At 41.1% G+C, this 17,373-nt stretch overlaps 1 protein-coding gene across 7 annotated transcripts in view; it reads left to right on the top strand.

Annotated features, from left to right (window-relative positions):
- GRAMD1C (GRAM domain containing 1C) overlaps positions 1-17,373 on the top strand; it is an 80,458-nt gene that overhangs the window by 46,647 nt on the left and 16,438 nt on the right. For all 7 annotated transcript variants that reach the window (XM_050958525.1, XM_050958515.1, XM_050958543.1 and 4 more), the window contains 3 exons: positions 8,054-8,172; positions 9,404-9,527; positions 13,215-13,389. In XM_050958525.1, the coding sequence (XP_050814482.1) occupies positions 8,054-8,172; positions 9,404-9,527; positions 13,215-13,389 (418 nt within the window). The remainder of the gene's footprint in view (positions 1-8,053; positions 8,173-9,403; positions 9,528-13,214; positions 13,390-17,373) is intronic.

The raw sequence follows: 17,373 nt of genomic DNA, 5'->3' as shown, positions 1-17,373 counted from the left end.
GAGGCAGCTAAGCACCAAGATACATAAATATAACATTGAAGGAGAATCTCCCCCAGAGACTTAAATCTGATGCACTGTTTATATACATATCCTGCACATAATCTTAGCTAATTTAGAGTTAAGGTGGCTCAAATGTGTTTTAAAAGAAATACAAACACTAAAATTCAAGGAAAACACCATTTAAGGTAACATTTAACATCCCTTACAAACCGAACACACTGTCACACTCATAACTCCATGTCAAACTCTTTTTCAATTCCAGCATCCAGTATAGACAACTACAATGTATCCACCCAGTTCCTCGCTATCTCCTGTTCAAGTGTGCAACCTTCATTCCAACCCCATATTTTTCTTGTACTGTACACATTTTCTTGTAAATGTTACCACTATAGGAATGGGTGTGGTTACTGTATCTTAATCCAGCTCATTGTGGATTAAAAATTGATGTTAGTAATAATAAAAGGAGGCAGGGGCATGTGCAGGAATTTAAATTTCACTGTTTTTGGAGGGGCACATTCTGGGCCCCGCTCTGGGGCTGAAGGAGCTGTCAGCTCCCGCCCCGGGGCTGGAGGAGCTCTGTGCCCCAGCCAATTACTGGGGAGCCTGTGTCCCTCCTTGTCTCCTCTTGTGAATGCCCTGGGAGAGAGAAAAGTAATTTTCACTTTGTCATGGTGGCTAGGGGAGCTGAATGAGGGGGAACCCTATGGCATTAGAGAGCTATTGTGGCAATATTTAAAAAAATTATCTCCGTCATTAGTCCAAAAGGGAGAAAATTTCCTCATCAAGTTAGTCAATATTTTAAAAAGTGTATGCTGTCTTAATGTAGAGTCACTATTGACCTGTCCGTAATATTATACATTTCACAGACACTGAAATGTATATTAGTAGCTTCATCGGCACATAACTTTGTGTCCTATAATCCCTCGGTGTCATAAATGTCCATCTGCATTTTGTTGAGGGAGAATCAGCAAAGCAAAATCTAATTAGGCATGTCATTAAAACCCTGAACAAACATAACAAAAGTGCTCCTGATTTCTAAGGCCTTGGCTACACTGGCACTTTACAGCGCTGCAACTTTCTCGCTCAGGGGTGTGAAGAAAAACTCCCCTGAGCGCAGCAAGTTACAGCGCTGTAAAGCGCTAGTGTAAACAGTGCCCCAGCGCTGGGAATGTGGCTCCCAGCGCTGTAAGCTAATCCTCTCGGGGAGGTGGAGTACCTGCAGCGCTGGAAGGGCTCTCTCCCAGCGCTGGCACACACTCACACTTCAGAGCGCTGCCGCAGGAGCACTCCCAAGGCAGTGCTTTGGAGTTTCAAGCGTAGCCAAGCCCTAAGAGAACAAGTATAACTCGTAATCAGGTTTCAATTTCAACTCCTGCAAGTTTTCTTCGTAGCAGTTTTGGATTTATTTTCCACTCTGAATTTTAATTTAGTCAATTAACTATTTTGAGCTTTCATAGAATCACAGGGTTGGTGGAAGGGACCTCAGGAGGTCATCTAGTCCAACTCGCTGCTCAAAGCAGGGCCAATCCCCAGACAGATTTTTACCCCAGTTCCCTAAATGGCCCCCTCAAGGAGGGAACTCACAATCCTGGGGTTAGCAGGCCAACGCTCCAACCACTGAGCTATCCCTCCCCCTTTGCTGGGTACAGAAGTGCTCCTGGGTGCAAGTACATTGCAGGAGGCAGGAGAGAGCTTTGGGGTGTGGGATCAAGTAGCTAGAATTCCTCTTGATATTTCTGAGGCATACATACCAGAGCAATAGCTCTGCCACCCTTGCAGCCAGCCAACTGTCAGTGCTGATAGGAGTATGTGGGGGAGTCTTTTCTCCACTCCCTTTTGAGCAGCTAGTGCTGTTGCAGTCCCTGCTCCCAATTAGCTCTCTACATCCTTCCAGACTAATTCTAGCCATCTCTGTGCAGGGGCACAAGGGAGTATGGGAGGGAGGGGGAATTTGTTGTGCTTCTCCCTCCCTACTCCCCTGCACAACTGGCCAGAATCTATTAACTTTTATCTTGAAAGTCTGCAGAGATGCACAGAAAGAACTTCTGTTTAGCATCTCATCCAAACCCCTGTAATTGTGACAAATGCATTCCATGCTCACTCTGAAGTATTGTAGGGCAGTATCAAGAACTGCATGCTAGTGTTGGATTGTAACATGTGACTTCCTGGTCCCGAAGGAAGAACTATATTGTTTGAGCCATTCTTAAACATGTATTGTGTGAATATGATAGAGTCACGAGCAAATTGCATGCATTTGTGTTCTCTTGACCCTTCCACCTGTACTTTGCCCACTAGTTCATCTATACTTGAGATAACATCTAATGTTTCTGAGCTGCTTCAAACAGATCCTAAAAAACCACAAAGCTGCCTGCCCCAAAGATAATTTTCTCCTTCCCAAAACTGCACTATCCTGAATCCTAGGACAGGCAGGATTTGATATTGGACAAGTGACAGATTTAACATCCGTTATGAATTATCCAAGCTAGAAACAGAAGAGTTAAGAATTTCTTCTTTCCAGTGGTGTAAGACTTCTGTTTCTAGATTTAGTAGATTTTGCAATATCAGCCCTTTAATACTGCAATGTTATGAATACAAAAACTATTTTATGGAGACTTTTTAAAATGCATTAGATATTTTCTTCTCCCCCACCATGTGCAGTGGGACTTGTACTAAGTCTGATTTGTGAGGTAGAGGGATATGAAGAATAGTATGATTCATCTTTTAAACTGTCTAACATATTTGCAAGTTGGTCTTTTAGTAAATTGTCATAAAATAAATGATGATGTGGTATGATGTAAATATTTTATTAGCAGCAGAACTGGTTTCATCCCAGCTTTGAAATCTGTGGAAGAAAAATCCTGTATAGGATCAACATCTATATATATAAAATGCAAGATGGTATTGTTACTATATAAAGCACAAAAACTTGCCTGCTATTAAACTGTAATAGGCAAGTTAAGTAATTCAGCACTGAAAAGCTAAAGGTAGTAAGGACACTTTTTCTTTCAGTGTGGTTGGGCATAGTATGTCCTGCTTTTCCATTTAAAACTAATGCTGTGGCACATGCATGTACTGACAGCAGTGAAAAGGTTAAATGAAGAGGCCTGATAAGAGAGCTGTGCTAGAAATGCAGGAATGTCATTAAAAAAGAAGGTTCTCTCATTGCAGTAAACAGTGGCTTAACCTGCTTTAAATGGAGCTGTGATTAATAAAAGCTGCAGCTTCTGAAGCCACTCCCTTGAGAAGCAGTGTGTTCGATTCAAGGCATTCTCCAATGTCTTTAGCTATTTAAAATACTGATTGAATGGGCATTGTAAAACTCAAAATGAGTTTAAATAAGTCCGTCTCCAGCTGTCTCTTGCTGTAATGGAACTTTTAATTGCAGTTTAATGTGTCTGGAAGAGGAAAGGAAAACCAGACTGTGTCTTTAACAGACCCTGTTTACCTATGCTTCCTTAGTGGGAGCGGCCTAGGAACTTGTCCGGAATCTAGCACAACTTCCAGTTCTGCAGGCAGACCAACCCCCTTGTGAACAGGTCTGATACTGCCAAGCAGGAAGTTACAGAGAAACGGGTTTGAAAGAGCAGCACAGTCCATCTTCAGACAAGGCAAAGATGCAGCTTTATAAACAACAATGCAAGCAGCCTGCTTACCCCAGGAGTTTTGCTACTGTGTAGTGGAGTCGTCTTCGTGTTGACAGCTCAAGGCTCATTGGGTCTTGATTAGAGTCAAACTAGCGTGGCTGGGAATTGTTGTTCTGAGTTTTTGGACTTGCCTGTTAGCCATGCGGCCCACTGGGTTCATCTGCTTCACAGAAAACTCAGCCCTTTGGGGTGAAATTACGTGCTTCTGAATGCAGGAGAGTTCTACAGCCCCAGAAGCACAGGTTGCTGTCTTTTGGTGCGGTCCTGTTTCCTGAGCATCAGTATGAAGTTGGCTAAGTAGGTGAGGAGATTGAGAATTGAAAATGTAAAGTTCTCCCCACTTTCTGTTGAAAGGGACACAGAGCAAATGTGATTTAAGAACCATGCTTTCATAATCAGCAATCTGCAAGTAATCTTAATAAAGCAATAGTTGTTGAAGCCGAACATTTTAAATATAACTTCCAAATACATTCTGCATTTGTGGAAGCCTTAAGATATAATAGTAATATAAGAAAAATCAAGTGTGTGTGTGTATGTATGTATATATGGATAGCTATATATTTGTGCTTGTGTGTTTACCTTTTTTGTACCTTTAAATTGCTGTCACTCTTGCAAACCCCTGCAATTTGCGTAAGCAAGACAACGGTGTCTCTTTAAAATGTCTTTAATGCACAGATATTTAATGATGTTTCTTGTAAATTGTTCTTTATGTTGTTGTTGTTACTTCATTTCATAATGTTTGATTCCATTGATCCATATGGATCATGGCTGATACAGTTTCCAGCTTCTTTAGAGACCATTAATGACACTCTTCTTTCACATCCATGAACTCCTTATGCCTTCTTTCCCACTTTTTTTGAGTTCTTTTCAGCAAGGAAAATGGACTTTGAGACTGGTTGTTTATTTTATGGATATGGGTTTAAGTGTCAAGATCCTTTCTCTTTTTCTTACCCCTCTTGAGAATACCTGAGAGCACTTGAATAGGTCAAAGTGTGAATTTTATTGGTGGATGAGGAAATCTGGCTCAATTTCTCAACAATGAAATGAAAAACCTAGCACTGAACTTCTATAAAGGAGGTATCTGAGCACATTTCTGCGATTCCCCTCACCCTTCCTGAGAGTAATAGCTTTGTGTATTCATAAGAATAACCATACTGTCTCATATCAGTGGTCCGCCTAATCCAGTATCTTGTCTCTGGCAGCAGTCAGTACAAGATAATAGTAATTTACGATCTAGGTAGTTCTGTCCATCTGTAAAACTCAGTGTTTTACAAGTGTGCGTAAGCTTCATGGGGAAACTGAGGCACATCTTTTACACGACTTACCCAAGGTCATGAGAGAGTCACTGGCACAGCTGTGGAAAGAACCCAGATCTCCTAAGTTTTAGTCTAGTGCCCTATCCTTTAGATCTTGAGAGGGAAGCAGACATTTCTTCTGTTCTAAGAATGTCCAAGAAAACATTCATGGCAAGTGAAGAAACACTGAAGTGTGGCCATTACATTACATACATTAGCTGCATTTTAAACTGTTTAAATTATTTTTCAAAACGTTATGTGCATATGATTTATTTGTAGCTGAGGGCTAACGGTATATGGGGTCTTTACAGAGCATGGGGCAGACGGTACAATGTTTAAAAGTGCCTAAGTCACTTAAACCTAAATCAGACAATGATACTTCAGCTCCTAAATCCCTTTTTGACAAATGTGATGAGGATTTTGACTATACAGGCACACTGAGGAAAATTAGTCTGAGTTAACTGGAGGTGTGAATTAACGTGGATTAATTCAATTACATTAAACCTCTGTTCAGACACTTTTATTCAGAATTAGTGACCTTCATTGAGTTCAGTTTAAGTCACTTTGGAAATGAATGAAGCTACACCGAATTAAGATCATGGTAATTCTGAATGTCACTTAAGCATTTTTGAAAAAAAATTACCCAAGGTGCCCTTCTTGACCTGTGTTTGTATTGCAGTGTCACCTAGAGACCCACATCAGGCTCAGAGCCCTGTGGTGCTAGGTGCTGTACGAACATATTAAAGGGACAGTTCCTGCCCTAAAGAGCTTGTGATTAAATACAGTGTGATTGTTATCAATAGTTTGCACAAGTATTACTTTATCTGTGACTGATTACCAGCACTAGATGATGGGGCTCAGTACCCAGTGAATTGTGGATGCTACCAGAAATAAATACTTATAAACGATAGAGACTGAGAATGTACAGTAAATTGGCTATGAGGAGCTATTTGAAAGAGGAGGGATGTGTTTTATTGCACTGGGATAAGGAAGCATTTCAGCCATTTGAGGGCAACATGTTAGGAAGGCACAGGGATGAGTGAGAGTAAGGAAGTGGCTAGAGAGAGCCTTGGTCAGGGCCGGTGCAACAATATAGGCAACTTAGGCAGTCGCCTAGGGCACTGGCATTTGGGGGGTGCCATTTTCTTTGACAGCGACTGCGGTGGCCAGATCTTTGGCCTCCCCGGTTGCTGCCAGCATTTAGGCGGAGGGAGCTGGGGCAGGGGAGCACGGGGAGGGCTGCCTGCAGCAAGTAAGGATGGGGGGCGACACGCAGGGGAACTCCCCGCCCCAGTTCACCCCTGCCCCGCCTCCTCCCTAAGCACACAATGGCCGCTTCACTTCTCTCGCCTCCCAGGCTTGCAGCACCAATCAGCTTAGGAGAAATGAAGCGGCTACGGCGTGTTCTGGGTGCTCGTGGGCAGAGCAGGGGTGAGCGGGGGCATGCCTCAGGGTGGAGGGTGGGGGGTGCAGAGCTGTCGCAAGAGGGACACCTCAGGGTGGAGGGGGGGAGCTGCCGTGGGGGGAGGCGCCTCAGGGCAGGGGTGCGAGGAGGGGGAGGGCGCAATGTGGAAGTTTCGCCTGGGGCGCGAAACATCCTTGCACTGGCCCTGGCCTTGATATTTATGGTCAGACTTATTAAACCATTTTCTGCCACCACCTTTGTGTTTACAGTGATCACACCTCTATGCCCAGATGCAGTTGGGGATTTTCAAACCACTCCTTCAAACAAGCTTTTGGCTGTGCATCCTCAAACCTATTACTAGAAAGAAATAGCAGTAGTATTATTTAGTGCAGTGATAGTGTGCTGATCCAGCAAAGAGTCCAGTGGCACCTTATAGACTAACAGACGTATTGGAGCATGAGCTTTCGTGGGTGAATACCCACTTCGTCGGATGCGTATGTGACATGCTCCAATACATCTGTTAGTCCGTAAGGTGCCACAGGATTCTCTGCTGCTTTTACAGATCCAGACTAATACGGCTACCCTTCTGATACTTGTGCTGATCCATTGGATCTGCTACCCTAACATGTGCTAGTCTTTCATAAAGTGACACTTGCCTGATTTTGTTGTTGGCAATTTCTATTAGATTAGACTGTAAACTCTTTGAAGGGACTGTCTCCTATGCTGTGTTTCCACAGTGCCCCATAAAAGAAGGCTTAGATCCTGATTGGGATCCTGAGTACTTCCTAGAATGTAAGCAAATTAGGGAAGGCAGCTTGACTGCTTTATGTTCTTTAGAGTGTCCAGTTCGACATAGGTGGTCTAATAGAACTAATACAACTCTCTGTGTGTGTGTGTGTGTCCAAATAAGCTGTATGGTTTGTGTACCATGGTAAATTCTAGTGTATCATACACATTGACTGCTTACTCCTCGCATCTCCCCTGTGAGGTTGGTAAGTGTGATCATCCTCATTTTGCAGATGGGGAAATTGAGGCCTAGGGACAAGTGACTTGATAAAGGCCCCCAAGATAGTCTGTTTAGAGCTGGGATTTCAATGTAGAAGTCCCTTCTCCTTAATCACTGACTAGAACTAGACAATTCCACCTTTCAAGCTGCTGAACTGTCTTTTCTTGTGACTAAAGATCACACTGGTTATTCAGCAAAGAAGCCAGCTGAGCTGCAGGCAATTTGGCTTGGAGGGAATTTGAGATACCCCACTGTCATCAGTGGCAGCCTGAATGATGAGGCTCGAGTCAAGGGACTGTGACTTTATAGTTTTCACGAGCCCCAAAGGCCAGCTCTGGGCAGCTGTTTGGGGGATGGGGTGGAGGGGTGGAATGGAAATAACTCCTGTGATATTGAGTTAAAACTAGTCGCGAGTTTTCAGCTCTAGTGATCAGTTTATATTGGGTTATGTTATCAAACCTGTTTTGGCTAGAAGATTAGCTATTTTTAAATGGAAGCTGCGGGTCTCCTTTATATTTCTAAGGAGGGCTACCAAGTGCAGTGGGATCTAAAATGTGTGCTGTTTGTTAGGCAAGAAGACTTATTAGAAAATAACAGGGAGGGATCCAGATATATCTGGGGTCAAATAATCTGTTTGCGAACAGGTAGAAGAAGTAGCTCTTCACTGCATTTTTTTGACCAACAATGTGCTTTGTCTTTGCAGAGACTGACCAAACAGGAGTTCTGGCAACTGGTACAACAGAGCTATGGCTCTGAGCTGGGCCTGAACAGTGAGGAGATGGAGAGCTTTTACTCCTCCTCTGAAGACAATGGACAATCTAGGTAAGAAGATACTACATATACTTAACTTTTATGGAAATAGAAAACTGTTTCCGCAACTGTCTTAAAATCCTCCTTCAAAATTGCCTCCCTTCCTGGCACTAATCTGTACACATTTTAGCAGCCTTTAGCAAAGGGGCTAAAGTACTGACTAGGCATAGAGACTCGATTGCCTTCACTCTGTTGTAGGTTGAGCAGAACTGAGACCCCTTAGTGTGGAGAAGTATGAGGAAGCTCGTGTTTCCATAGCTTTTCCTGGTTCTGTTCAGGTAAAGGAATCTAGGAATTGTGTGTCATATTTTTAAAAAAGTCCCATACTTGTATTACTAATGCCACTTTTAGATTGGAGATTCTCAGTCTTTCCCCATGCTAGAATCTAGTCAAGCCCATCATCCTAGTAAGCAGTATGGATACTGCTGAGGGTTTATGACCCTTTGCTATCTTTTCATGAACCCCAGGTTGAGACCCTCTGTCTTAGATTATTAAAATTGAAACACTTAAAACTGCTTTATTTTTCACCATTTTACAGTTAATTATTATTGTTATTTTATTTTTGGCCTATGAAAGTGGATTTATCAGTATCTCTTTGTGATTCTGATACAATTTCTTTCACTCCTTCAAATGACCTTGAGTAAAATTATTAATTTTCAGCTTTACTCTTTAAACAATGTGGTTTTAATTTTCTACATGCCCTTAGATGGACAGGTCTTATAAAAATGAACAAAAATTAATGAATGCACTAACAGTTTTGAACACAAATGCTGAAGAAATGTGTATATCCCAAGAAAAGCCTCTGACTGTTTTTTTTAATATTTCATAGTATAATCTTCAAAATATTTTGACATAGGATGCTAGAGGGATGGGTGTAAGAAGAATGCCTATTGTAATAATAATTAAAAGGACAAAACTTTTCAATTTGAGGCCTAAGATACTTTTATCTCCCTGCCATCCACAACATTAACTTTCTCCCTTGGTTCACCATAATCTTGATTTATTAACTTTCCAGACACATTGCCAAGCCAGGGTTTTCTCACAGGCACTTGGGGACAGGGTAGTTTGATGGGTTAATGAAGTGGATGTGGGATGACTGAGCTGGCAGTCTTATGTGGCAATTCAATTAATGGTTTGTAGTGCATGTTTTAAATTCAATAAATCTCCAAAAGTATGAGTTTGGTGCCATAAATGCTAAGAAATTAAATTAACGCCATCTTTATTATCTTTTTGCTTTGGACAGATCCAGCATTTGTGATGATTCTGGAGACAGAGATGAAAAATTACCCAAAGCAATCCATGAAATTCATGAACCCATCATTCAGATAGTAGAGGCAGAGCAAGTCCATGGAAACACACTGCCAGGAGTAAGTATTTAGAAAGCCTCTCTTACTGTACTTAAATACAAATGTGTAAATCATACATCCTTAAGTGTGTGTGTGTGTGTGTATGTGTGTGAGAGAGGGAGAGAGGGGATACTCCTTCTCCTAACTATGAAGGATGTGAAGATGAGAACAGTTTAGAAGATTTTAGCATCTGGAGGTGAATGGGTTAAGGTCAGTTATTCGTCTTTCAGTGTTTTAAGACTTTTGCCCTGCTGGCTGCTAGCATTCACATGAAATGGATGGTTTGTAGTTCTGATCACTTTTGAATTTTTTACTTAAATAATACATTATTATTATTGGCAGTGTGATCAAGTGGATAGGGAACTGGGTCAGGAGTGAGGAGCTCCTGGCTTCCCGTTCCCTGTTCAGCCATTGACTCACCATGTGACTTCAGACAAGTCACTGCAACTCTTTGTGACTCCATTTCTCTAGCGGTATGAAGAGGATAATTATAGTTATCCATTTTTATAGAGCACTTTAAGATCTACAAATGAAAAGTGCTCCCTAAAACCTATTGTCTTTTTTCCATTTCTATGTTCAGACCCACTCACCTGATATTTTTGTTCCAGATTAGAATCTCCTCACGCTTCCCTATAATTGTTCTAGGTGTAAGGATTTGTTAAAAGAACTGAGCTTAGAGGGAGGATGGGACTGCTGGGGGAACAGGCTGACCTAGAGATTGGAGTGTGTGGGATAAGGTGGACCTACTTAGGTTTTAGGTAAGACTAGGTGTGTGTATAGGCTTTGTAGTTTTAGCCCTTTTCTCAGAATGCTGTTCCTATGGATAAGTAATACTTTGAAAGAAACTATTCTGAGTCACTGCATTGTACTGGTCACAGCTCACAAAGGGAAGTCTCTTACACTGCTAAATGCATTTGGGCCTGCTGAGGAATCATGTATGGTGAACAGGTGCTGTAGCCTAGGGTGGGAGAACCATGGAATTCTACCCTGAGAGAAGTGGAGGTGCAAGGCCTGTCATTTGAAAGCGTGTGCTCAATGGAGACCTAACAAGGGGGAAGTTATAGCTAACCCTGTAACAATGAAAGTGCCTTTGAAAATCTCAACCAGTAGAGCCATTTTGATGAATAGAGGCTCCAATCCTATGCACAGGCTCAGTTTGTTGAAGTATATTTCTTAGCATCCGAGCTCATGGAAGTTTTGAGAGAGATGAATCTGGAGTATTTGATTATTGCATAACTTACAAAGTGTATGACAGTTACATTTAGGTATACATTTTGTGTGGTATTTGCTAGAGTAGTTGAGTGACAGAATGCAGATGTTTCAGGATTACAGAAGGAATAGAGAGTTTCAGTAGCTATTAAAGTATTGCTGCCATAAATTGTCTGAGTAAATCCATGAAAACTCATTATGTAGTTTAGAGGTGACCTGCAAAAGGGGAAAAACTGACTCATTCCCTTTTTGCCGCTTTTTAATGTATAAAGGAGGACTGAACCTTTTTCCCAAAAGAAAATTAAAAAAATAAAGGGCTGAAGAATTCTTCTTGTTTTTCATATGAGAAATTCAGCTCTTGTCTGCTCCTGAAGAACCTATGGAGAGCTAGTAGGGTTTTGACATCATAGGAACTAATGTGATATGATATATGTATGGTGTGTATTTTAGCTCCTGTTACACATTTGAGTCATCCATGGAGATCTCAGAAAGCGGAGACACTGACAATCATGGTTGTTTTCATAGATGTTAAGAATAGAAGGGTCCTCTGTGATCATCAAGTCTGGCCTATAGCATAACCCAGACTGAAGAATTTCTCCCAGTTACCCCTGCACTGAGCCCAGTAACTTCCGGGAGGAGGAAAAATATTTCATACCTTATTTATTCTTTCTAAAGAAGAAAAACAAGGGAAAAGCACAGCTTTGCAGGCCACCTTTAATGCTGCCAGCCCTCCCTCCCCCCTTTGCAGGCCACCTTTAATGCTGTTTAAATACAGCAAATATTTGCCAGGTTGTGCTTTTGAATAGAGTGGTTTTGCTCCCATTATTCTTCAAAGTGGTATTTCCAGTTACGTTATTAAATCCATCCAGTGCATGTCTTCTGAACCTACATGCATCGTGCAGACAAGTCACAATGATGTGAGTTTACTCAGTAATAAATATTTCAGTAGCCATAAGGAAATAGGCCATCAGCATACAGCATGACGGCTCCTTGATCCTGACAGTGAGAGTGGTGTGGAAAGTATAGCCTGGTTCTAGTAAGCCCTGTGGCAAAAGATTCAAGGAAGAATGAAGAGTATTGCAACTTCATCACCATTTATGACAAATCCCACTTGAGTTTTTGGGGGGAGGGAGGGCGGGCAGTGTCAGACCCCTGCAAACAGGACTTGCCAGGGTCTTGAACAGCCATCTCTGCATTCAAGTCTGTCTTCAGTTTTACTATGATTAACCTTTAGTGATGCATTTTAACACTTTCATAGTTGATGTAATGTAATCTCAAGAACATTTCAAGGGCTTTTGTATCCCACAGTTAAAGTTTGTTTCTGCTTGACAAACTAGGAATTTGTTTTTATTAATTCTCTAATTTTTTAAAAAGAAAGTGTGCAGCTTTTGTGTGCACCATCAGTCATAGTTTTTATTTTAAAGCACAGTGCATCTAACAATATACACCAGTCTGTTGCCTAATTTTCCCTGCCGCCAGAAATTGGTGCACAGCCATCAAGACACATGGTGCTATTCTCCTTGACAAAAATTGCATGCGTTGATCCCCATTATTAGACTCTACTAGGCACTAGTAGCACCAAGAAAGTCTTAGGAAAAGGTTTGCCAAGCTTGGTGCCAAATTTGGGATTTCAGAGAGATGTATGACACCACCTCCCGTCACTGTACATTTTCAGCTCCTCTTGAGGACGCATGGAACCACTAGACTGTGTGAGCCTCCTACTGCTTTTTGATTTTAGTAGCAGGTTTTTTGGTGTTTTTTTTTTTTTTTTTTTTAGTTTAATATTTCTCTTTAGCCCTTGTCTTAGATGTGTTATGGCTGAAAGGTAAAAGAAATCTGGGTTTATAATGCCTATGTCATGCATGCATTAAAAAAATCTCTGATGGGCCAGTATGTCTTGGGAAGGGCTTTCTTCTCAGAATTGTCATGCTTACCCAATACTACTGCTTAGTTAGTTATTTCCCATCGTGTAGCTGTGTATTTTATTCCCCCTCCCCTTTCTAAGTGTAGTACCTTGCATTTTTCTTTATTGAATTTCATTAGGTGTGCAGTTGCTTGCCTGAATTTCTAGAATAGTCTGGCCCCACAAGTGTCATAGTTAGGGTTCAGACTTAAGTCATTATAAGTCAGTCCGTCAATAGGATTGATGGGGATAATTCACACCTCTGAGTGTCTCAAATGGTGCTGCATCGTTTCATTCTTGAAAGGTTACCTTCACAGCAGTAGTGGCTAGGAACTGATTTCAGCTGAAAGCTTCCCTTTGGCAGAATCTGCCTTGGAGCTATATCAATAGATGAGGGAGGCTGGATCCAGGGAAGGAATTTCACAGTCCAGTGTTAGAGGCACTACTTGCGCCAGGTAAGTGGTAAATAGAATTTGGACAGCTAGCTTGTTTACACTTGTCAATTGTAACTTTTTTTTTTAACTAAGGTTGTATATAAAGTGTTTATGAAGGTTATTACAGTCAATTATACCATTTGCTGATGGCTCTTCCGATAGGAGTCTGAGCAGGAGGAATCCCAAAATGAGAAGCAGAGCAAGAGGAGCCCTCTGTTGCCTTCAGAAAATAAACCAGTTAAGCTAGAGAGATGCAGGCTCCTAGCACAGTCCCTGGAGCCAATCGAGAATGAGAATCTTCTGGAGAAGAGCAGTGCCTCAGATACCGAGGAAGAAGGTAAATAGCTGCTCATTTAGAAATCCAACTGAGAGCTGTAACATGACTGTAATCTGGATCTCAAAGTACGCTACAGCCCCCCGGGAGACCATTACAGGTCAGAGCTGCTTGAACATTTTCTGTCAAAACTTGGTTTAATCAGAAAATGTAGCGTTTGACAAAACCGTATCTTTTTACAGCAATTCATCTTCCAAAATGTTTTACAAATGACAAATGGGGGGTGAGGGAGAGAGAACCACATAATTTTGAACGTTTTAAAGTTTTGAAATTGTGGGGATTTCCCCACTTTTTGGCTTTTCCCAACAAGAAAGTGTGTGGGAGGGAAAGCGTTTCCTCACATTTTTGAAACTTTTCCAGTGGGAATATTTTCACAAAGGGAGTTTTCTCTCCATTATTTTCACAGAGAACAATGCCTGTTTTCCATCCAATTCTAGTAATTATCCCAATTGTACGGATGGGGGCTGGGAAGGAGGCGGGGGAATTGAGTCAGAGAGTAGGGAGAGATTTGTCCACAATCACACAATGCATCTGTGACAGTGTCAGAAACGTAACCCAGATCACCCGAGTCCTAGTCCATTATTTTTACTATTAGACTATGTTTCCTCTGGAAGGCTTTTCATCTTCAAAGCACATAACAAGTATTTAAAAAAGAGATGGGAAAAAAGAGGAAAAACTTTACAAAATGTTTGACTGGGCTTTCTGTTTCAGAATAACAGATGAATGTTAAGTTTCAGAGTAGCAGTCATGTTTGTCTGTATCCACAAAAAGAACAGGAGTACTTGTGGCACCTTAGAGACTAACAAATTTATTTCAGCATCACTCCCCAAAAGATCATGTGCAGCACTATGAATTTACATTTGCATTACACATGAACAAATCTAACATGGTGCTGTGTAATAGCTTACCCCCTTTATAGTTTGTGTGCTGTATAAATAATTTACATGCATTTCTCCATCACAAATATATTTGCCTATAGCAGTGGAAAGTTGCAGGCTCTATCATTTTAGAGTTCTTCTGCAGTTTTCCTGTTTTGTCCTAGAGCCTTAGCTTTTTATAGTATCTCCTTTTTTTTTTTTTTTCCCATTTTGAAAACCTTTATAATGTAATCAATTGACCCTTTGTCCTATTCACCCAGCTGGACAGAAAATTTACCCAACATTAAAAGAGCAGCAACAAAGATAGGCTGTATCTTAATGGTAACTTTAAAGACTAGTTGAGACTATTTGACTTCTTCTAATGTTAAGCAAATAAAATCTGATAAACTCAAGTAGATTCAAGACCTTTTGTTCAAGAAAGAAAAACTCCTATTCATGCTTCTTGTTGTCCTGTTTTTCTAGGGTGAGCTCTTTGTTTGTTCTTGAAAGCAGGACTTTCTGGTCCCACTGCATAAACTAGAAAGAGATTAAGCTTTACTCTATTCATGCTTGGAATTTTTCCTCTGTTTCCCAGTCTGTCATCTAGCACAGTGTTTCCCAAACTTTTGAAAGCTGAGCCCTCCTCAGAAACCAATTGCAAACGCCCTTCAACGCCACCGTTTTAGGCTTACCCATTTTGATTTAGACCTCATCTATACCCTCTGGCTAGTCCTTTTTGCCCACTCATTCTGCGTGAGTTGTGCTTCACCCTTTGGGAAATGCAGTTCTAATAGGTGCAGTGGGGAATGATCACATGTCTGTCCTCCTCCAGCAGCTTCTGAATTGTACTTGTTACCACAGCATCAACTAAACCTGAGCTGCCAGGGTCTTACCCACACTAGGGGTCCGTTTGTTTAGTATACAAATGTCAAATGCTTATAGCTTGGAAGTTTTAAAAACTGTTTTAGTTATATAAAATTTTTAAAAATTGAAGCTTATTATTAGTGAGAAAACGAGGTTTTCCTTTCAATGTTGGCTCAGAAATCTCTCACACAATTTTAAATTAATATCACTTTTGAGATTAGATCAATCATGTGAGTTATCATCCCAACCATGACTAATATAACTGGTGCAATCCTAAAATGTGGCATGTCTGGCCTGCATAATTGTGCTCATTCCTTCTGTCACACTCCTGTCTGTGAAGAGGTTTCCATTATTTTGAATCCAGTTGTTCCAAGGGCTCTGTTCTCTCTGCCCAACGGTGGTGATATTTTTCCAGTGGAGTGGAAATCTGTTTGGTTCCTTATCTTTACCCCAGCTGTTTCTGGTTGCCAGGGCTCTCTATATACGGTATGGCTGATAAGTTTTTTCCATTGGACTGGAAATCAATTTCTCATTTGTTTGATATGCCCTGTTCTTGTCAGTTTGGCTTCTTCAGAGTTCATTGATTTGGCGTGTATTATTTTGAGTTTCTTGTTCTGCTGTTAGGAGTTAATGGGATTTGAGCTGAGGCATTGTTTGATGGGAGAGCAATTAGATTTTGAATGTCTTCCCAATTGTCTAGCTTGTAGATGAGGGATTAGGGTTTTTATTCTTTTTTTTTTAATTTATTTAATTTTGTGCAGCAAACCTTAAAGGAAACCTTATAGTGTAACGCGTCTGATTCCGCATTGTCCAGCACAGTCTGTTGTCATTTCCATTGGTGCAAAATGTTGCAAATGCTACCAAGTCCAAGTGGTAGCATTTTATATTCACTTTGCACTGGTGTGAATGACCACATAAAGTACAGGGTACCAGAGAATCAGGCATGCTGTCTCCAGCGTGAACCAGGACATTTGAGGTGATGGGATTACGCTAGGTTTTGGTTATACAATAACTTTTTCATGTAATCTGTTCAGGCCAAAATATGCATGTAATTGCACTCCACATACTTGCCTTACAGGCTTAAAAACTGAGGAGCTAGAATGAGGCATTAGGCTGGCAAACTAACTTTTCACTTGTAGAATCTTTATTTCCAAACCTGATCCAGGATGTTAGTAAAATGAGTTTGGTGTCCACATAGGGGGCATGTGCCTATGACATATTATCACTACATGATCCAGCACAGGACATGCCCAGGACTGGAAGAACAGGGACTTCTACAAGTGAATATGGGCAGAACTGCCTGGAGGATGTTTGCACGCATCTGCTTCCACTGTGACTAACTTGTAGCAGTTCTAACAGTAGCTGCTTTTCACAGGCATCCACTCCATATGAGCATTAACAAAAAATAAAGCTGTGGCAAAAAACGGCTGTAGCTGAGTTGAAGAGAAATGTGGTTTGAATCCTAACACAGAAAGTGACAGCTGCTTCATGTTCTATCAAGCCCTCAAATTAATAATGACACTTAATTTTTCAACACAGTAGCATTACTTGTAACACCAAGTGTTCCAAAGAGCACAGAGAGACTGTAAGTAAAAATATTTCTCTCCGTTTTTATAGCTGTTTACTTTGTGTCTTCATCAGTTTCACGTTTCCCTATACAGTCAATAAGTCTTCCAGGGTTTGTATAGGTCTATTCACACAGCAGTGGGGGAGAAACACTTGTACATGTGATTATACAAACCCAGTAAGTTAATCAGAGATTTGGGGGCAGAAACAGTACCTACAACTACATCTTACTCTTTATATACATTTATTAAAGGGACACTGTCAATGTAAAATGCTGGTTAGCGGTGATTAATTAAGGATGATATAGACCATTTGAGGATGAGGATTCCTAACCAGCATAAGTAATATGAGTTTTTATGCACCAACAAATTTTAGGTAGGGTTTTTTTTTTTCTTCTGGGAGATGTTAAAATAAAGTATCTGACTCCCTGTAGTGTCTGGCACCCGGTTGTTCAAAATGGGTGTTTATACCAAACTGTGTAAAGCTTGCTCTCTCTCTGTGAGGACGGTAAATCGGCAGTACAAAAGGCTCAAAGCGGGTTAGGGTTAGATGTTAAAGCTGTCAGAGCTAACATGATAAATGTAAAGCTCACCCAGAACCTGGGCTCTGATGGCATTTACGTGGAACTCTACCCAGAGTAAACATTGAAAATGTCACTGCGTAGGCTGTAAGCACTCCCCGACGTCCTGACTCCTTGTAA

This window comes from Gopherus flavomarginatus, chromosome 1 (genome assembly GCF_025201925.1).
Source record: "Gopherus flavomarginatus isolate rGopFla2 chromosome 1, rGopFla2.mat.asm, whole genome shotgun sequence".
In the NCBI taxonomy this organism is placed as follows: Eukaryota; Metazoa; Chordata; order Testudines; family Testudinidae; genus Gopherus; species Gopherus flavomarginatus.
This window is presented reverse-complemented; position numbering and strand designations above follow the sequence as displayed.